The sequence below is a fragment of the Pituophis catenifer genome, unplaced genomic scaffold (genome assembly GCF_029215685.1).
Source record: "Pituophis catenifer annectens isolate HBS135680 unplaced genomic scaffold, rPitCat1.0.hap2 SCAF_14, whole genome shotgun sequence".
In the NCBI taxonomy this organism is placed as follows: Eukaryota; Metazoa; Chordata; class Lepidosauria; order Squamata; family Colubridae; genus Pituophis; species Pituophis catenifer.
Genome location: NW_027256894.1, coordinates 21,323,192 through 21,344,738, shown reverse-complemented (window position 1 = coordinate 21,344,738; position 21,547 = coordinate 21,323,192). Strand labels below are relative to the sequence as shown.

Sequence of the window (21,547 nt, the reverse complement as noted above, 5' to 3'; positions counted from 1 at the left end):
TACATTCCATCGTTAGAGGGGGAGAAAAAAGAGGGGGATTTAAAATTCCACTTCGGCAGTGATTTAAGTACATCTCTGGTATGGCCACTTCCATACATATTTAACAGCTTGGGGATAAAAGGTAGTAAAAATCTCTCGTCTCCACTAACCTGAAAAAATTTAACTCCCAGCTACCACTTCCCAGCAGAACGTTTGCTGACGTGGATGGCAGCTCCACTTTCTAAGGGTGTGGGTTTTAAGGAAGGAACCAAGACTAGCTAGCTTCCCACTCAAACTACCAAAGAAGAGCTGGTTGAAAGAAGTTTGAAAATGGCAGGAGCCATGGTAGGTGTCAGAATCAAAATCAGAAATGAGGAGGTGATAAGCTGTCTCAGAAAGCCAAGGGAAACCATCAAAGCAGGGGTGAAATTCATCAGGTTCTGACAGGTTCTGGAGAACCGGTAGTGGAAATTTTGAATAGTTCAGAGAACCGGCAAATACCACCTCTGGCTGGCCCCAGAGTGGGGTGGAAATGGAGATTTTGCAATATCCTTCCCCCAGGAAGGGAGGGAATGGAGATTTTGCAATATCCTTCCCCTGCCACACCCACCAAGCCACGCCCACAGAACTGGTAGAGAAAAATTTTGGATTTCACCCCTGCATCAAAGCCATTAAAAAGCGAAAGTTAGAATATTTCGGACACCCGGAAAAATACGGCATCCTCCATTTAATCCTCCAGGGAAAGATTAAAGGCAAATGAGGTCCAGGCGTAAGAAGAACCTCATGGCTTCAAAATCTAAGGGACCCTTTTTCGTGCAGCTGCGGATAAAAATAGGATCGCCAACATGATCGCCAACGTCCAATGACAGATATGGCAGAAGAAGGAGAAGGAGAAGGAGAAGGAGGAGAAGAAGGAGAAGGAGGAGGAGGAGGAGGAGGAGGAGGAGAAGAAGAAGAAGAAGAAGAAGAAGAAGAAGAAGAAGAAGAAGAAGAAGAAGAAGAAGAAGAAGAAGAAGAGAAGAAGAAGAAGAAGAAGAAGAAGAAGAAGAATGGTAGGTGTCTCCAAGCAAAAACACTCCGTTGTTGGAGGCCTCCTTGAGAAAAATTAGAGGCCTCAGAACGTTCTGGATCTATCAAGCCAAGTTCACCATCACCAACGGGTCATAAAGGTGCCCTACTTGCCCACTCCTGTCCTGGGATGAAACTCTTTAATCTGAGGTAGAGATTGCACCGATTCCAAGAGTTATGGAACTGAAGGAAACAGGAGACGTTGTTGAATGCTAATCAGGTTCGTCCACATTTAGTCAACGTGACAGAAAAGCATTGAGTTGTCAAAAATGCAAATTTGGGAAGCAAGCAAAAAATCCTGGAGGCCACGTAGCAGCTAACAAATTGAAAATGGTTAAGTTTCCATCACCCACAGCTCAATTCATCACGTGCTTTTGATGAGCTGAACCGTGATTCACAAAAGATAACGAATGTGTTTGCCCTGGAGGTGCCACACAATGCTTGGCACGTTTTGTGGCCCCTGACGGCCTCTGCAACAGTGTTGGAAACTCCAAACCTTCCAATCATCATCATCATTTTCTTCATTTAATGACCCCATCATCCCTTGTGGGGTGGAGTCGGGGCAAGAGAATGGAGCTAGCGGAGTGTTTTAATGACCGGATGCCCTTCCTGTTGCCAATGCGGAGTTATATTCAGCAGATCTATTCTCAACATGCCCAGAGAGAGAAATATCTGCCTCTACTGAGGATCGAACTCACGGCCTCCTGATTCTTCAAACCTTCAAAACTCCAAACCCTCCAATGTGTGTGGGGAAAATGAAACTGAGTTTTGTGATTTGCATCATCACTCTGGGAAAAATAAAATCTAGCCTCGGTCTCCGGTTTTTCAAAGTTGACCTCAAGTGACCCCCTCTGTGCTTTTTTCGGTCTTTTAATGGAGTCCTCACCAGCGACATGCCGAATCCTTCCTGGGCTGGAAATAACTGTATTTATTGCATTTGGCCTGGACAGGATAGAAGGAAGATGACATTTTATTGAAAAAGATGAAATGAAAAATGAAACTGATCCATCTTCTTTGATGAGATACGGACGGGGGAGACCAGAATAGCCAAAAGAATAAAAAGTATAGATAGGCAGCTCAGTGGGGGTGAGCTGGTGCGTGTAAACGCACACACAAACACACAGAGAGCCTAGTTCAGTGATGGCAAACCTTTTCGGCACCGAGTGCCCAAACCGGAATGCACGTGCATGTGTTTGCGTAGACCTCTTAGGAATGGGGTGAGGTCAACAGTAGACAGTTTAAAGTTAAAGTTTTGGGGGTTTGGGGAAGAAACCCCAGAGTCAGGTAGTGCATTCCAGGCATTGACCACTCTGTGGTCAATGTGGTATTTTCTGCAATCAATTTTGGAGCGGTTCACCTTGAGTTTGTATCTGTTGTGTGCTCATGTATTGTTGCAGTTGAAGCTGAAGTTGTCATTGACAGGTAGGACATTGTAGCAGATAATTTTGTGTACTAAGCTTAGGTCAGACCAAAGGCGACGTAGTTCTAAGTTGTCTAAGCCCAAAATTTGAAGTCTGGTGGCATAAGGGATTTTATTGCGGGTAGAAGAATGGAGGACTCTTCTCATAAAATATCCCTGGACTCTCTCAATTGTATTTACATCCGATATGCAGAGCGGGTTCCAGACAGATGAGCTGTATTCAAGAATTGGTCTGGCAAAGGTTTTGTATGCTCTAGTTAGTAGGACAATATTACCAGAGAAGAAGCTACACAAGATTAGGTTAACAAGCCTTAATGCCTTTTTGGCAATGTTGTTACAGTGAAAAACTTACAGATTTTTTTTTTCTTGTACACAAGCAAGCAAGAGACAGCATTGTGGCTAGCTTTTTGTCCTTCAGGGCTTCGAAAACACGCGTGTTCTGCCTCCGTGGCTAGCATGAGGGGTGAGGTTAGGAAGGTCCAGGCAGGAGTCCAAGTTAACCTACAGAATGGAAAGCTGCAAATGAGTAGTCTCCTCAGAGGTCAATACCATATCCAGATCTCTCATTTAAGGATCAAATTGTATTCATCCCGCCGAGTTCATTTGGCGCTCAAAAATTCATTTAAGGGCCCTTGTGGTGAATCTGTCCAATGGCCAGTCCTTTTTGGCATTCCACAGGCCGTCTGTGCTGCAATCACCTGCTTAGATTAAGTTTCACACTGCCTAAGAGAATTGGGAACACACCACAGCCTTACACACACACAGAGAATCCATATTTATAGCTTCACACACTGGGTAGTGGCGGATTAGCTGCTTTCTGTAAATACGGAAGCTGTACAATTATCATTAAAGCAGGGGTTTTTTTTTCCCAATCTGCAGGTAGAGGGAAATAATAAATTGTGCCTGAGAATGTTTGAGGGCTGTGCTATCTTGGCTAGAAACATCTGGGTTACCTGAGTAACATCCATCCTTCACTTCAGATGGGTCTCAGGCTACCCAAGATGCATGGAAGCCAAGTCCTTCCTTAAAAGGTCTACCACATTTTCCAGCTCAGGATTGGGACCAGGTGATGGGAAATTTGGAAGGAAAATGGAGAGGTGACTCAGAAAGAAAAGGGGGTAGATTTGGTCCTGTATCTTTGGAAATCTCAACTGTGTTGATCGTTTGTTCTTGGTATTTTACCTATAATCTCTCCTACTGCGTTCACTTCCTAGTAGCAAAGCAATGTTGCTGTCAAGGTTCCAGGTAATACATCCCATTCAATAAGAACTCCGAGGCAAGCAAATTCCTTAAAGAACATTTTATTGGGACATAGCAAATTGGCACAGACTTGGTGGAAAACTGGCTCTAAGTTGCCGCCGGTTTTACACCCAATTAAAAATAAAACTTTGTCACTTCCCCCTCCCCAGAGTCTCCAGTCACATGGTCCAATCAGCATGCAGCCCAGTTGCTAGGTGACCTCAAGTCTCCACCAGTCGAACACTTGCCCCAACGTCCTTGATTCCTAGGGGAAAGAATTTTATTTAGACCCTTCTACGCATGCACAGAGGGTAAAACCAGGAAGTAACAACGACTGGGTGGGTGGAGTCTTGAGCTCCCATCGCTACTGGTTCTCCAAACCACCGGCCGTCATTGCTACCGGTTCGGCCGAAAGGGGCCGAACTGGGAGCATTTCACCCCTGCTACAACACCCCAGCTATCTCTACACCCCCACTCCCTGGCCCCTTCGCTCCAAGGCTGTGTCAGCCCTGAAGCCGTGAGAAGAGAAACCTCCCTAGAGAAAAACAACCAAAAGAAAATGGCCACGGTTCGGCCAACTTCACGGTTGACGGTTGCATTTAGGAAGTGAGGAGCAAGTGAGCCCAGGACTTTGTGGATCGTTCGTACAACCGGGAAGGCCGTGTCACAGCAAATATTCCTTTCGTTGAAACCTAACCAGGGAGGACAGTGCCTGAATGTTCACATCAACCATCATCAGGACTACTCAACGTGACACATCTAACCAAGATACTTAAAGATCTAGGAAGTATATTCATATCACCTGCTAAGTTTGATTAGGCCAAAGAGCCGTGGGTTTTGGGGTCTCCTTGATGGCTCAAGATGCCATGTGAATCTTGATGGGAAAGTTTGATGTGCCTTTTTTGTCGCACAGGGCCTGGAACACAGCAGAACCAGGTGGGAACCCATAAGTTATCTTTATACCAGGGGTGAAATCCAGCAGGTTCTGGAGAACCGGTAGTGGAAATTTTGAGTAGTTTGGAGAACCGGCAAATACCACCTCTGGCTAGCTCCAGAGTGGGGTGGGAATGGAGATTTTGCAGTATCCTTCCCCCTGGAGTGGGGTGGAAATGGGGATTTTGCAGTATCCTTCCCCTGCCACGCCCACCAAGCCACGCCCACAGAACTGGTAGTAAAAAATTTTGAATTTCACCACTGCCACCAAGCCAAGCCACGCCCACCAAGCCACACTGACAGAACTGGTAGGGAAAAAAATTAGATTTCACCACTGCTTTATACCCAGGGTTTGTCATCCCGACTGATGCATTGCTCTTAATCAAAACCCAATTTCCTTGTTAAGGCAGTGATAACCGTGGATGAAGGTTTTTTTTATTTTTTTTTATTTGATTTATATGCCGGCCTTCTCCGGAGACTCAGGGCGGCTTACAATGCGTTAAGCAATAGCCTTCATCCTTTTCTATATTTATACAAAATCAGCTTATTGCCCCCACAAACTGGGTCCTCAATTTACCCACCTTAGAAAGGATGGAAGGCTGAGTCAACCTTGAGCCTGGTGAGGTTCGAACTTACAGTAATTGCAGACAGCTGGTGTTAATCACAATGCTTTTAGTCTGCTGAGCCACCAGGCCCAAGTTCAGTACCGCGTTGAGTAATGAGTTATTTCCTCCGAGTCGGGCCAGTGTAAGACACTTATACTGCTGACATGGTGGGAGCAAAATGCCCCATCTGATAGAGCAATCAAACGGATGCTACATATTCTACTTATTCAACGATTCCCTTTAACTCGAAAGAGCCATCTTTGATGTCAGGCTGAAACTTCTGCGCCCAATTTGCGCATGAAGCTTTGACAAGAAAGAGGAAGGAGGCGGCAAATGGGGCTCTATAAATAAAAGAAACCCAATTTATCAAAGGACTCGTCTGTCTTGGCTTGAACGGGCAAAGCTGAGCAGGGCGCAATCTGGTTATTACTCGGAGACTGTTAAGAAACACCAGGCTTGATTGAGAAATGAATTTTTTTTTTAAAAGACGGCTTGATGTTATCCCAGCCCTAAAAAAGGTGATTTATGACTAGTCCTTGGCCTTACGACCATCACAACATCCCTACTGTCGTGCAACTATAATTTTGGCACATGGCAACCAGTTTGTGTTTATAACAATTGCTGTATCCTGGGGGTTAATGTGATGGCTGTTTTCAGCCTTACCAGAGAGCTTCCGAGGAAAGCCAATGTGGAGGAGACAAATTCGCTTAATTAAATGTGATTCATTTAATGACTATAGTTATTCATTTGACGATGGTGCCCCAAAAAAAGATTGTAAAATTGGCCTCCTCGGTCAGCAATGGACTTTCTGGTCCTGATTGTAGCCTGTATTCCTACAGGGCTACCCTGCCCCTCTGCCAACGATGCCCTTGTCGCCATTTTTCTTGTTGTCTTCTCACCTCTATCGTTCTGCACGAAAAACCAGGCAGGAAAAGCTCTTTTTATCTCCTTTGTTTGCCCTGCTGGGATTGTTCAAATGCAGAGGATGGAAAGGGGAGAGGGGAGGCAGAAGAGAGAGAGGCCGAGAACAGTTTTGTTCAATCGTTGTTGGGGTTTTTTTTGTTCCATTTGTTCTCCATATTGCATGCAGATGCCCCAGTGCAGAGACAGAAAGTACCACAGAGCCCTGCTCCCAGCATCTGGCCAAGCCTTGCTGAAATGTCTCCAAATGTTGGACTCCTGTCAAATGAACACTCTCCCCTTTTGTCCTGCATTTTCAATCTCAGTGCCAGAGACAAATGCCAGCCTTGGAAATGATTTGTAGCCGAGCAGGTGTCATCGCTGCTATGGCAGGCAGTGACAGGAAGAAGTCTTTTTAAGACCAACCCTTCCAGTAGGACATTGGTCCCCAATGGGCTGTCGTGTCTTCGTTGCGCAGTGATTTGCTGCTGGTTTCATGCAACTCGGTGCCAGCAACTAGAGCCAGTGTGCGAATAATGAAAATCAGTAACTTTATTACCTACTGTTTATGTTACAAGAATCTACTCAGGCTGCTTGCCTTTCCCTGGGAATGGCCAGATAAAGCTTCAGGGATCTTGGAGGAGATCAAGCTGATGCTGCTTGTGGCTGCGCAAGGATTCCAAACTAGGCCCTCGCTTGACTCCTCCTTCCACTTTAACTGGGAGTTCGCCAACAGGGAGGCAGGAAGGATCTATTAAATATCATCCAAAACTCCAAGCAGATTTGCTTGGTATGCTCACCCCGACCACATCCACAGCAGCTCTTGTGAAAAGCTAGAATCTTGGTGGTGGGTCTTATGTGCTACAAAACAGGGAAGAAAACGAGCTATCTTAAAACACAGTATAACTGTTGACTAAGGAAGATTCTAAGGGGCCCATCCTTGATCCGAATAACCCTGCCATCAAGCAAAGGGGAAAGCAACAATTGGATTTGGTGACCCAATTGTTTGACCAGAAAATCTGATCACAGTTCCACCCTGGGAGGAAAACAAGAAGGGCTGCCTTTGAACCCAGAGGAGAAAACATCAGCGACTCCTTCAGGATGTTCTTCTTCCAGATCTCCAAATCCTCCCATGGCCCCATGCTCCCCATCCTGAACCTTCTAGGAATCCTAGGTCAGCACCAGGCTGCATTCCAGAGATGCTGTTGACTCCAGCCAGCAAAATTTCGTTCTTAGCCAGACTTCTAATGAAGCTACTTTGCACGACTCTCCGCTGCTCTTTATTTCACCCCTGCCAAGCAAATGCATTTCTCAGATGTGCCAGCTAGGAAGCAATTTCCATCTTCTACATCTGCTTTCTATTGTCAGCAGTGACTGCCCTAATGCGGGAAAGACACCAGCGAGCCATTTTCCCCCTGACTTCTCGGTTACCTGTGGATCCCAGCATAAAACCTTCTAATGGCCAAACTCAGGTAGCATTAATTGCCCGGAACGAAGGCAGTTTCGCTGGCACACCAGCAGATGGTTAATGTGCAATTAACCCCCCCAAAAGCACGGACCCAGTCACCCTCAACTAGCTATGATCCATAAAGTCAACATGTAACTAACACCAGAGAGACAGCAGATAAGTCTTCGTCCAGCTGGGCAGCTTGATGGGCTCCCCACATGAGGTTCAGCTTTGTATGCAAGGAGTGTGCGGCCATATTTGAAGCCACTCAAGTTGTCCATTTCTCTGGGCGTGCAAACCATGAGTATGATGAAGGGAGAAGGAAACAAGGTAACTGTGAGAGGGATCTCGGAGTCTTATTGGACAACCAATTCAATATGAGCCAGCCGTGTGCAGCGGCAGCCAAAAAAGCCAATGCAATCCTAAATTGCATTAACAGAGGGATACAGTCAAGAACAACGGAGGTACTAATGCCACTCTCTAAAGCCTTAGTAAGACCACACCTAGAATTCTGCATCCAGTTTTGGTTACCACACTTTAAAAAAGATATTGAGACTCTGGAAAGAGTGCAGAGAAGAGCAACCAAGATGATTAGGGGCAGGGGTGGGTTCTACTTATCTTTACTACCGGTTCGCATCGCGCACACACACGCACTCTTCTGCACATGCGCAGATCACCTATGATGATTTCTGGGTCAGTGGGCGGAGCCTCCCGCTGGTTTTATTACCAGTTCTTGCAAACCGGTCCGAACCAGGGGCAACCCACCACTGATTAGGGGGCTGGAGGTGAAAACATACGATGAATGGTTGCAGGAACTGGGCCTGGATAGTCTAGTGAAGAGAAGGACCAGGGGAGACAGGATAGCAGTGTGCCAATATTTGAGGGGCTGCCACAGAGAGGAGGAAGGGGGTCAAGCTATCCTCCAAAGCACCCGAAGGCCAGACAAGGAACAATGGATGGAAACTGATCAAGAAGAGATTCAACCTGGAAATAAGGAGACATTTTCTGACAGTGAGAACAATCAACCCATGGAACAGAAGTTGCCTTCGGAAATTGTGGGAGTTTCATCACTGGAAGCTTTCAAGAAGACACTGGACTGCCATTTGTCAGAAATGGTCTAGGGTCTCTTACTTAGCTGGGGGATTAGTCTAGATGACCTCCAAGGTCCCTTCCACCTCTGTTAATCTGTTAATCTAGGTATGTTTAGACTAACAAAGAGCAGGATTAGGGGTGACATGGTAGCACTCTTCCAATACTTGAAGGACTATCACAGGGTAGAAGGGGGGCAATTTATTCTCCAAAGCACCTGAAGGCAGGAGAAGAAGAAATGGGTGGAAGCTCCTCATAGGGAGATCCTACCCAGAACCAAAGAGAAACGTCCCGATGGTGTGAACAATTAGTCAGTGGAATAGCCTGCCTCCCGGAGTGGTGGGTGCTCATTATTTTGGCAGCAAAAAAATATCTCCCTAGTGACAAAGGACTGTATATTGTGACCGTAGATGGATGTCTTTATGAAGTTATCAGGAATTCACATGAATCAAGTCTGACTGGGGGAGAAGGTTTTACCTTCAGCCTACAGCTGGTGGCAGCACCTAGCTAGAGTTGCCTGATCTTAGAAAGCTAAGCAGAATCAGACCCAGGTAAGGATTTGCATGGCAGAGTGCTAGGAATTCCCAGAGCTGTGGGTTAGACAGATGTAAATTGTGTGTGTGTGTGTGTGTGTGTGTGAGAGAGAGAGAGAGAGAGAGAGAGGGAGGGAGGGAGGGAGGGAGGGAGATGGAGATGGAGATTGGATAGGTAGGTAGGTAGGTAGGTAGGTAGGTAGGTAGGAAGGTGGATGATAGGCAAACATGATGAGAGAAGATGGATGGATGATATAGATATACAGTAGATATAGATAGATGACAGATTGATGATAGATGATAGATAGATAGATAGATAGATAGATAGATAGATAGATAGATAGACAGACAGACAGACAGACAGACAGACAGATAGATATAGATGAGAAAGAGATAAATAGAGACAGATGAGATAGACAGACAGACAGATAGATACCGTGTTTCCCCGAAAATAAGACCCTGTCTTATATTTTTTTGAACCCCGAAATAAACACTTGGCTTATTTTTGGGGCATGTGGAGCAAGATGGGGCTCCTCTTGCCATCTTACCTGATTTCCAGCTCTGTGTTTAAATATTTTTGGTGGAAGGCTTATTTTAGTGCATGCGCTCAAAAGCCCGATCGGGTTTATTATCAGGGGATGTCTTATTTTTGGGGAAACAGGATAGATGGATAGATAGATAGATAGATAGATAGATAGATAGATAGATAGATAGATAGGGAGGGAGGGAGGGAGGGAGGGAGGGAGGGAGGGAGGGAGGGAGATGATAGATAGATGATAGATAGATAATATGGGGGGTGTATGTGTGTATGTCCGTCCCTAGCCCTGTTCTACACAATAGCTGGCATTGTGTACAGGAACATCTACATCTAACCTACCTCTCTCTCTCTCTCTCTCCCTCCCTCCCTCCCTCCCTCTCTCTCTCTCTCTCTCTTTCTCTGTCTCATTGTAGAGCCCCAGCAAAAGCTGTGTCTGTTTTCTTTGAATAAAGATGAGGCGAAGCTGTAAAACCTAATAATTGTAGTGTCAGTTTCATACAGCAGAAGATCTACAAAATTGTCAGGAAAGAAATATGTCCCTTGAAGCACCAGAGCTGCTCACATCCAAGACAATGGCTGTAAAGCTAATAACCCAGCCAAGAGATGGAAAAGCGACAACGTGGCAGAAATGTGGGAAGAGGAAACAACAAGACTGTAAGCGTGTCCACCAGAAAGTAAGGAACAGATCTGCCATCAGATTCTTCTTCTTCTCCTCCTCCTCCTCCACCTCCTTCTCCTCCTCCTCCTCCTTCTCCTCCTCCTCCTCCTCCTTTTTGCCTCCTTCTTCTTCTCCTCCTTTTCTTCTTCTTCTCCTTTTCTTCTCCTCCTTCTCCTCCTCCTCCTCCTCCTTCTCCTCCTCCTCCTCCTTTTCTCCTTCTTCTCCTTTTCTTCTCCTCCTCCTCCTCCTCCTTCTCCTCCTCCTCCTCCTCCTCCTTCTTTTTGCCTCCTTCTTCTTCTCCTCCTTTTCTTCTTCTCAACCTCCTCCTTCTCCACAAGATAGTTGTAAAGAGACTCGTGCCCAGCATTACAACCTTTTTTGCCGCAATTGTTAAGCAATCAGTGCAGTTGTTAAGTGAGTCACATAGTCATTAGGCGAACCCGGATTCCCCCATTGACTTTCTTTGTCCAAAGCCAGCTGGGAAGGTCACAAGTGATGATGACGTGGCCTTGGAAAGCTGCAACCATCACAAATTCATTCCAAGTTGTCAAGCCTTGGATTTTGATCGCGCAACTGTGGGGAATGCTGCAGCGGTCATAATTTATTTATTTATTTATTTATTTTATTTTATTAAACTTGTATGCCGCCCTCTCTCCCAAAGGACTCAGGGCAGCTCACAACGATAAAAAACACATAAAATTCAATATTCAAATATAAAAACATACAGTAAGTGTGAGGGCCAATTGTAATTCAGGAGCATTGTAACTTTGAATGGTTGCTAAACAAATGATTGCAAATTAAGGGCTGACTGTAAATCCCAGTCAGGTGAGTTGCCTATGCAACATAACTAGCAGCATTTTAAATGAACATTTCTCCACTTCGGGAACCAAGCAATATTTTCCCCAAACACAAACTTCATCCAGAATACTGGCAAGTCTATGCTTTCATCTTGAAGCTGCTTGATATAACGGTGACTCCGTGGCCTTGATTAAGTTACCTGCATAACTGGGAAATGCGAGCGAGCATAATCACATCAACGGCTCCAAAATCGCATTTTGTCTCTTCTCCTGGGAGAGTTTCCCTCTAACAGCTCATTTTATCTGCGTTCTTCCGCTCTCTATTCTGGCTTGTTCTCTGTGCCCTTTTGAACTGTCTCGAAGCCTAAAGAAATGAGTGCCACGGAAAAGGCAGAGTAAATAGAACTATATTTTAGTAGAACAGGGCCCATGGGCTATGAAGCATCTAGACCAGTGATGGCAAAACTTTTCGGCACCAAGTGCCCAAACCGGAATGCGCGTGCATGTATGTGCATGTGGCAAGCATGCCAGAAGTTCGCCATCAAAACATATATATACATATATATATATATAAAATTTATATTTTGCTGATAAATAAAGGGAGACTAGTATAGATCTATTTCAAGCTATTTAGCTCTCATCAGTTAGCTATACCCTTTCTTGGATTTGAACTTGGGCCGCCTGCATGTTTTACCGTTGTATTAACCTCTGAGCCACAAGTTCTCCTCCCTTCATCATCTTGAGCCAAGGGAGAGATTAAGTGTTTTTTGATCGAGACACCTAGTCTACCCCAGCATGTGGGAGGGAGGGCTCCTGGATTGGGGCTGAAAGGTGAAAGGCGATTTCACCACTGGACAGAAGGTATGCATAACCTTGTGAAAAGAAGGCAAAAGTGGGATATGATTGTCGTTGTACCCTTCAACTCCTCAAAGGCATGTCTGACAGAAGAAGGCAGCAACCAGTTCTCCATCATCCCAGAATCTCAGACATCCAGAATAATGGCTTTAAGTGACAGGAGGGCAGATCATATTTGCACAGTAAGAAAAACCTCCGTACTAAGAATAGCTGAAGAGCTGAGCTGTAGGATTTGTTTCAAGCGGAAACTGATACCCACCTGTCAAGGAGAGTCTCCAGAAGTGGAGTTTGATGTAAATGGAAGGAACAAAGCAATTTAACCAATGACCCAAATGTCTTCTTCCAGCTCTGTGATCCTATAATTCAGACTTTGGGTTTTACCAGTGAGCCTCATTCTTTTAATTTAAGAAGCTGACTTTTACTAAGTTAAGCGCTCATCTAAATTAATCTGAGCTACAAATCCCAGTCTTGTGGGAAGGCTGCCCCCAGAGTCCCCTAGTACCAGATTGTAATCTACCTTCATTTCAAGGTTTTGTTGATATGGCTCGAATATTCAGGTATTTCTCAATTTACAGTGGTTCCACAGTACTCATCATTAGTTGGTTCCGGGAGATGTGATGTGTACCGAAAACGATGAGTACCTAACAATTTTTCCCCATAAGGAATAATGTAGTGAGTCAGAAGGCAGCTGACACCAACAAGTTCTAGCTTATGCATTGAGTACCAAACAAACAATGAGTACCGGGACAAAATTTTCACATCAAAATGTGCTGAGTACCAAATTCAATGAGTTTCAAAGAAGTTGAGTACCAAACTGTTGTTGTTAGTTGCGAAGTTGTGTCCGACCCATCGCGACCCCATGGACCACGTTCCTCCAGGCCTTCCTGTCCTCTACCATCCTCTGGAGTCCATTTAATCTCATGCCGACTGCTTCAGTGTCTCCATCCAGCCACCTCGTTCTCTGCCGTCCCCTTCTTCTTTTGCCCTCAATCTTTCCCAGCATTAGGCTCTTCTCCAGTGAGTCCTTCCTTCTCATTAGGTGGCTAAAATATTTGAGTTTCATCTCCAGAAGCTTTCTTGGAGCCTGGGGAGGGCGAAAACAGCCTTCCCCACCACCCTGGAAGCCCTCCAGAGGCCAGAAATGGCTCGTTTGCTGACTTCCAGTGGGTCCAGAAGGCCCGTTTTTCACTCTTTCCAGGCTCCAGAACTTTTCTAGGAGCCTGGGGAGGGTGAAAATGGCCTTCCCCACCCCCACAGAGGCCAGATACGTCCCATTTGCTGACTTCCAGTGGGCCCAGAAAGCCCGAAAATCAGCTGGCCAGCACGTGCATGTGCACCAGAGCTGAACTAGGGCAACACTTGCGTGCCCACCGATATGGCTCCGCATGCCATAGGTTCGCCATCATGGGTCTAGGGTCTCCTACTTGAACAGGGCGTTGGACTAGAAGACCTCCAAGATCTCTTCCGACTCTGTTTTGTTTTTTGTTTTGTTTTTTGCTTTAATTTATATGCCGCCCTTCTCCGGAGACTCAGGGCGGCTTACAATGCGTTAAGCAATAGCCTTCATACTTTTGTATATTTATACAAAGTCAGCTTATTGCCCCCACAAACCGGGTCCTCAATTTATCTACCTTAGAAAGGATGGAAGGCTGAGTCGACCTTGAGCCTGGGGAGATTTGAACTTGCAGTAATTGCAGGCAGCTGAATGTTAATAACAGGCTATTAGTCTGCTGCGCCACCAGCCTCTTATCAGGCTGTTATTCTGCATTCTGCACAGGTCAAAACCATTGCGTCTCCAACGGAAGCGGAGGGTCATGCAAAATTTCTGCAGAGTTTTGCCCTCCCCGCAGTGGGCAGGGCCAGGAGAAATGTTCCCTCCTGACCCACTTTCAAAGTTCAAATGGAAAAGAATGGAAATGAATTACATTCGGCTGATATTATTCCTTCCCCTCTGTTTAATAACTTCTCCTTCTGTCACATTAAAAATTCCAGATTAACACCAGCCCTTGGAAACATCCAGGGGATTTATTTAAGAATTGGAGGAAACATACAACCTTCCAGCTGTGCTCCTTTGCTCTAACAGCAATAAGCTTCCAGGGATTATAGGAGGAAACATTTAATTTGGAGACTTCTGTTCTATGTTTGTACATTTCTTTGCATTCAAGATCCCCATCCCCCCCCCCACCCAGGTACAAAAACTCAGAATGGCTGCCTTTTAATTTAGTAGCAGGATGTTCTTTGGTAACTTCCTTGTTTCGATAGAACTAGGATTCATTGATCCCTTCAATGAATTGATCACCAAGGACAAAAAAAACCCAGATTGTCTCCTCTTAAATTACCCAGTATATTAACTTTAACTCCCAATGATCTGCCATTTTCTCTCTTTCTTCTTTGAATACAAAGGGCATCTCCAGAAATAATGATCTAACACAGCCACAAGATCCATACCACATACGCGGCGTCTTGTTAAGAGTGACATTTGCAGTGTCTCCCACTTGTCAGATTTCATCTGTAGGAAGAACAGCCTGAGAAGAGTACTTTTCAAAAGGTGACAAGTTGTGCATGATAAATAAATCTAACATAAAGCTAAACAAATGCTTTTCTAGATCCAGCAAGTTGGCTGTTCTTGGGGCCAAATGCAATCATATATATATATATTAGCAAAAATGAGTTGCAATGATCAAGGAGCTGGAGGCTAAAACATATGAAGAGCGTTTATGGGAATTGGACATGTCGAGTTTAATGAAAAGAAGGACTAGGGGTGACATGATAGCAGTCTGCCAATATTTGAAGGGCTGCCACAAAGAAGAGGGAGTCAAGCTATCCTCCAAAGCACCTGAGGGCAGGAGAAGAAGCAATGGGTGGAAACTCATCAAGGAGAGAAGCAACTTAGAACTAAGGAGAAATTTCCTGACAGTTAGAACAATGAATCAGTGGAACAAGTTGCCTCCAGAAGTTGTGAATGCTCCAACACTGGAAGTTTTTAAGAAGAGGTTGGATAACCATTTGTCTGCAATGAGTAGAGGGTTGGATTAGAAGACCTCCAAGGTCCCTTCCAAGTCTATTATTCTGACAGGGCCTCAAAATTTGCCCCCCTTCTCCATTTCTAGAAATATATATATATTTTTAATCTCCTTCAGAAGAAACTTCTGAGTTTCTACCAATTATTCATCAAGTTTTCAGTGTATTATTATTTATTAAATTTATTAGCCGCCCACTTTGTAGCAAGAAGACTCATTGTATATTCAATCATATTTGGGAGTTCTGCGTATCGTTGGGAAGGGTCCCTGCATGACATACGTTGGCATCGTTACTTCTTGATATATGAAAGCCCCAAAGTGGGGATTCTGTTTTGATTTAATTAATTGATGCCAGCTGTATTTATTTGTAGACCCCCTTGGTCATGAAACTTGCAAGACCCCCTAGACGCGACCTATGGGAACTTTACTGATGGAAGAGTACTTGACTTACAACGTTACAAAGTTTGCTTAGTGACTGTCCCAAAGGTGTTTTTTCAGGAGGCAATTAGGCTTTCTTGTTTTTTCTTGGAAGACATTTCGCTTCTCATCCAAGAAGCTCCTTCATCTCCTCCTGAAAAAGCATCTTTGGGAGAGCCATGAGCTGGAAGACAGAGAATCTCTACAGACATTTTGCTTTTAGTGACTGTTCAAAATCACAACAGCAGTGAAGAAAGCAACCCATCACCAGTCCTCATATCTATGACAAGTGCAACATCTGCAATGGCGCAGTGGTTAGAGTGCGGGACTGCAGGCTACTACTGCTGACTGCCGGCTGACTGCAGTTTGGCAGTTCGAATTTCACCAGGCTCAAGGTTGACTCAGCCTTCCGTCCTTCCGAGGTGGGTAAAATGAGGACCCAGATTGTTGGGTGCAAGAGGCTGACTCTGTAAACCGCTTAGAAAGGGCTGTAAAAGCACTGTGAAGCGATATATAAGTCTAAGTGCTATTGCTATCTTCCTTCCTTCCTTCCTTCCTTCCTTCCTTCCTTCCTTCCTTCCTTCCTTCCTTCCCTCCTTCCTTCCTTCCTTCCTTCCTTGGAGGTGCAATAGTTAGAATGTAGTATTGTAGGCTGACTCTGGCCACTGTCAGTAGTTCGATCCTAACTAGCTCAAAGTTGACTCAGCCTTCCATCCTTCCGAGGTGGGTAAAATGAGGACCCAGATTGTTGGGGGCAATAGGCTGACTCTGTAAACTGCTTAGAGAGGGCTGTAAAAGCACTGTGAAGCGGTATCTAAGTCATAAGGGCTATTGCTATTTTTCCTTCCTTCCTTCCTTCCTTCCTTCCTTCCTTCCTTCCTTCCTTCCTTCCTTCTCTCCCTCCCTCCCTCCCTCCCTCCCTCCCTGTGGTTAGAATGCACAGGTGCATGCTAATTCTGCCCACTGCCAGCAGTTTGATTCTGACTGGCTCAAGGTTGACTGAGCCCTCCGTCCTTCCAAGGTCGATAAAATGACGACCCAGTTTATTGGGGACAATATGCTGACTCTGTCAACCGCTCAGAGAGGTCTATAAAGAACTGTGAAGCAGTATATAAGTCTAAGTGTTATTGTTATTGCTATCCCCAGAGTCATGTGATCAAAATTCGGACACATGGCATCACCGTCATGTATTCGTCATAGTTTGCAGCATCCCCAGGTCATTTGTAATCCTCCCAGCTGGCTTCTGATCAGCACAATCAATGGGAAAAATCCAGAGATTCATTTTTATTGATCGATTGATGAGATTGATGTGCTCCCCATCTCATTTAGAGGCCACGCTGGGCAGATAAGCTTAACAACCCCATGATTCATGTGGAAACTAAAGAAGCTTCTTGGATGAAAAACGAAAACTCTAAAAATGAAAAGCCCAGTTCCCTTTTGGAAAAGCAGTTTTGGGACAACCAGGACCTGAATGACGGAGAATCTCCCTAAACATTCACACCACACCATTCACTTGCAGTGATTCACTTAACAACCGTGACAAAAACGGATCATAAAATCAGGTGCGACTCGCTTCTCATCTGCTTTGCTTAGCCATGGAAATTTTGTTCCCAACTGTGGCCATACACTGAGGACTAACTGCCAACTCCTCGGAGGAGGGAGGTAGGGGAAAAACAGAATTCTTTTCATCCGAAAGAATGAGAATAGCTGGGCAAAATATAGCCCTGTGTTATATAATTTTGATTTTTTAAAAAAAAAAAATTTAATGAGAAGCAGAAACCAAAGAGTGCTGTACGGAAGCCACTGGGAAGGGGTCATTTCGTCTTTCAGCACCTAGCATTTTTCTGCTCAGAATCCCACCCAACAAGCAGGGGTCGGCCACAGGTGACTTACTAAAACAGCTTTCCATGACTTCTAACCGTCATTTTTAGAAAATCAGAAGCACAATTTCCATCACGGTTGAAACCCTAAAAGGGTCTTAGTATTGATACGCTCGAAAAGACTCACCTGGCCAATTATATGACATTTTATTTTAGCCTCTTCTGCGTGAATTCAGCTGGAGCTACGCATTTTTGACCCAGCAAAATTCAGAATGAATCTGTATTGCATACAAGGACCGAGCCTGTTCAAAGGCGTGGATTTACCCCTCCATCAAGCTGGGAAAGAATTCGCTTTTTTTTCTCCCCTGTAATTTAAACCCATCATTTCTTTTCTCATTTTTGCTGTAGCTCAGCAGAATCAAAACAGCGTTGTGAAGGAAGAACTTCCATTTAAGTACTGAATAACCATCACGCAGGTGATGTTTGGGGGTTAAGATTTTGGGCGCGGAAAGACCCGGGTTCAAGTCTCCATACAACCATGAGGCTCATTGAGTGAATTTGGGCCATTCGGTATCTTTCAGGGGTGAAATCCAACAGGTTCTGGAGAACCGGTAGCCGGAAATTTTGAGTAGTTCAGAGAACCGGCAAATACCACCTCTGGCTGGCCCCAATATGCAATATGCTTCCCCTGGAGTGGGGAGGGAGTGGAGATTTTGCAGTATCCTTCCCCTGGAGTGGGGAGGGAGTGGAGATTTTGCAGTATCCTTCCCCTGGAGTGGGGTGGGAATGGAGATTTTGCAATATCCTTCCCCTGGAGTGGGGAGGGAATGGGGATTTTGCAGTATCCTTCCCCTGGAGTGGGGTGGGAATGGAGATTTTGCAATATCCTTCCCCTGGAGTGGGGAGGGAATGGGGATTTTGCAATATCCTTCCCCCAGGAGTGGGGAGGGAGTGGAGATTTTGCAGTATCCTTCCCCTGGAGTGGGGAGGGAGTGGAGATTTTGCAGTATCCTTCCCCTGGAGTGGGGTGGGAATGGAGATTTTGCAGTATCCTTCCCCTGGAGTGGGGAGGGAGTGGAGATTTTGCAGTATCCTTCCCCTGGAGTGGGGAGGGAGTGGAGATTTTGCAGTATCCTTCCCCTGGAGTGGGGTGGGAATGGAGATTTTGCAATATCCTTCCCCTGGAGTGGGGAGGGAGTGGAGATTTTGCAGTATCCTTCCCCTGGAGTGGGGTGGGAATGGAGATTTTGCAATATCCTTCCCCTGGAGTGGGGAGGGAATGGGGATTTTGCAATATCCTTCCCCCAGGAGTGGGGAGGGAGTGGAGATTTTGCAGTATCCTTCCCCTGGAGTGGGGAGGGAGTGGAGATTTTGCAGTATCCTTCCCCTGGAGTGGGGTGGGAATGGAGATTTTGCAATATCCTTCCCCTGGAGTGGGGAGGGAATGGGGATTTTGCAGTATCCTTCCCCTGCCACACCCACCAAGCCACGCCCACCAAGCCATGCCCACAGAACCGGTAGTAAAAAAATTTGGATTTCACCACTGGTATCTTCCTCTCTTTCTCTCTCTTTTTTTTATTTTTTTATTTTATTTATTTAGATTGTCAAACATGTATATGATAACAGATATAAGTATAAACATGATTATGAATACAGAAAATGGATACGAACAGTGGTGGGATTCATCCATTTCGCACCACTTCGGGAGAACCGGTTGTTAACTTTCTGAGCAGTTTGATGAACTAGTTGTTGGAAGAAATCATTAAGGCAGAGAACCGGTTGTTAAATTATTTGAATCCCACCACTGGATACAAATAAATAGGGACAGTAGGACAGGGACGGAAGGCACGCTGGTGTGCTTATGCACGCCCCTTACAGACCTCTTAGGAATGAGGTGAGGTCAACAGTAGTCAGTCTAAGCTTAAAGTTTTGGGGGTTTGGGGAAGAAACCACAGAATCAGGTAGTGCATTCCAGGCAGCGGTGGGTTTCAAAAATTTTTACTACCGGTTCTGTAGGTGTGGTTTGGTGGGCATGGCAGGGGAAGGATACTGTAAAATCTCCATTCCTAGAAAAGGAGGAGGAAAGGAGGAAAGAAGAAAGTAGAAGAGAAAAGGGAAGAAGGGAGGGAAAGGAAAGAGAGCATTGAGAAGGATTGTTGTAAAACAAGGGAGATGAAATGGTAGAAGAGCAACTCCGAATATATTTAAATTGTTTAGGATGAAGATTGCATTAGTATGAAAGTTAAAAGAAAATATGTATGTTAGATAAGAAACTGTACATTTAAGATATGTTTATCAGGGGGGAAAAAATAAAAAACTTTTTCAACTAAAATCTCCATTCCCTCCCCACTCCAGGGAAAGGTTACTGCAAAATCCCCATTTCTTCCCAATCAGCTGGGACTCGGGAGGCAGACAATAGATGGGGGCAGGGCCAGTCAGAGGTGGCATTTACCGGTTCTCTGAACTACTCAAAATTTCTGCTACCAGTTCTCCAGAACTGGTCAGAACCTGCTGAATACCACCTCGGATTCCAGGCATTGACCACTCTGTTGCTGAAGTCGTATTTTCTGCAATCGAGTTTGGAGCAGTTTACCTTAAGTTTGTACCTATTGTGCGCTCATGTATTATTGCGGTTGAAGCTGAAGTAGTCATTGACAGGTAGGACATTGTAGCAGATAATTTTGTGTACTACGCTTAGGTCGAACCGAAGGCAGAGTAGTTCTAAGTTGTCTAAGCCTAAAATTTCAACTCTGGTGGCATAAGGTATTCTGTTGCGAGCAGAGGAGTGGAGGACTCTTCTCGTGAAATACCTCTGGACTCGCTCAATTGTATTAATGTCAATTGTATTATACAGTGCGGATTCCAGGCAGACGAGCTGTATTCAAGAATTGGTCTAGCAAAGGTTTTGTATGCCCTAGTTTGCAGTACAATGTTACCGGAGAAGAAACTTCGCAAGATTAGGTTAACAACTCTTAATGCCTTTTTGGCAATGGTGTTACAGTGAGTTCTGGGGCTTAGATCGTTTGAGATGAGTACTCCAAGGTACTTTTTGTTCAATTTAGCTTAGTTGTTGTAAGCATAAAATGGCTACAATATTTGTAGTGGATCCTGGAGTCACGTTGCCTTGAGCTCACCAGAAAAGGCAGAAAACCCGAATCCCATAAATAAATAGCACGCCACAGAACCCTGACACTATCACATAAAAAAAAAAAAAAAACAATTTCTATCTGAAATTCGCCGCAGATAAGCAAATTACTGATTTGGCTTAGGATTTCAATTTCCCTATTCCTTAAAAAAAAAAAAACCCACATTGTGACATTTTGGTGTGAAGAGGCAGCTGTACATTCGTGAACTAAAGTCACTTCCTGGAGGCTGAAATGAGCCTTCCAAGATTTTTTTGTGGGCAAAATTGTGGGGTGCAGGGGGAATAAAATTTTTTTAAAAAAATAACATGTTGACAGACCCCCTATAGATTGCTTAATGTTCTTGACAGCAAGCCTAGCAGATGTTCGCAGCTCAGTGGGGAGCTTTGTGGACTTAGAAGAACGTCAAAATCTTATGGCAAATAAGCCCGAATTAACCGTGCAGTCTTCCCACACAGAGACAAAGGCATAGGTGCACATGCTTAGAACAAGTCTGGAGTTCGTAGAACTGTCAAATAATTCAGGAGAGAAAGCCGAATTGTTCCCAGCGTGCAGGCTAGATTGGGAAGCTAGAAAAAAAAAACAACACCCCAAATCAGAGCAAAAGTAGACTCACTTCTCTGTGAGGATGACTAGAACATGGAACATGGCATCATCAGTCCCCAAGGTGCTTTTTTCAGGAGGCAGCTGGACTGTCTTGTTTTGTTTTTTTTCTTTTGAAGATGTTTCGCTTCTCATCCAAGAAGCTTCTTCAGCTCTGGCAGGATAGTGGGGATGCAGAGGTGAGATTCACTTACCTTCCCTAAAGGTAAAAGGTAAAAGTTCCCCTCGCACATACGTGCTAGTCGTTCCCGACTCTAGGGGGCAGTGCTCATCTCCGTTTCTAAGCTGAAGAGCCAGTGCTGTCCGAAGACATCTCCGTGGTCATGTGGCCAGCATGACTCAACACCAAAGGCACATAGAATGCTGTTACCTTATGCAATCAATCCGTAAAGCTAAAGGTAAAAGTTCCCCTCGCACATATGTGCTAGTCGTCCCCAACTCTAGGGGACGGTGCTCATCTCCATTTCAAAGCCAAAGAGCCAG

At 45.0% G+C, this 21,547-nt stretch overlaps 1 protein-coding gene and 1 long non-coding RNA gene across 2 annotated transcripts in view; both read left to right on the top strand.

The window, feature by feature from the left end:
- LOC139323905 (uncharacterized) overlaps positions 1–10,248 on the top strand; it is a 188,406-nt gene extending 178,158 nt beyond the window's left edge. Inside the window, exon 4 of the long non-coding RNA XR_011601027.1 lies at positions 10,165–10,248. This is a non-coding gene — a long non-coding RNA (uncharacterized lncRNA). The remainder of the gene's footprint in view (positions 1–10,164) is intronic.
- A 36-nt stretch (positions 10,249–10,284) lies between these two features.
- Positions 10,285–21,547, top strand: part of LINGO1 (leucine rich repeat and Ig domain containing 1) — an 87,044-nt gene continuing 75,781 nt past the window's right edge. The window contains exon 1 of the mRNA XM_070953457.1: positions 10,285–10,425. Coding sequence (XP_070809558.1) covers positions 10,285–10,425 — 141 coding nt within the window. The remainder of the gene's footprint in view (positions 10,426–21,547) is intronic.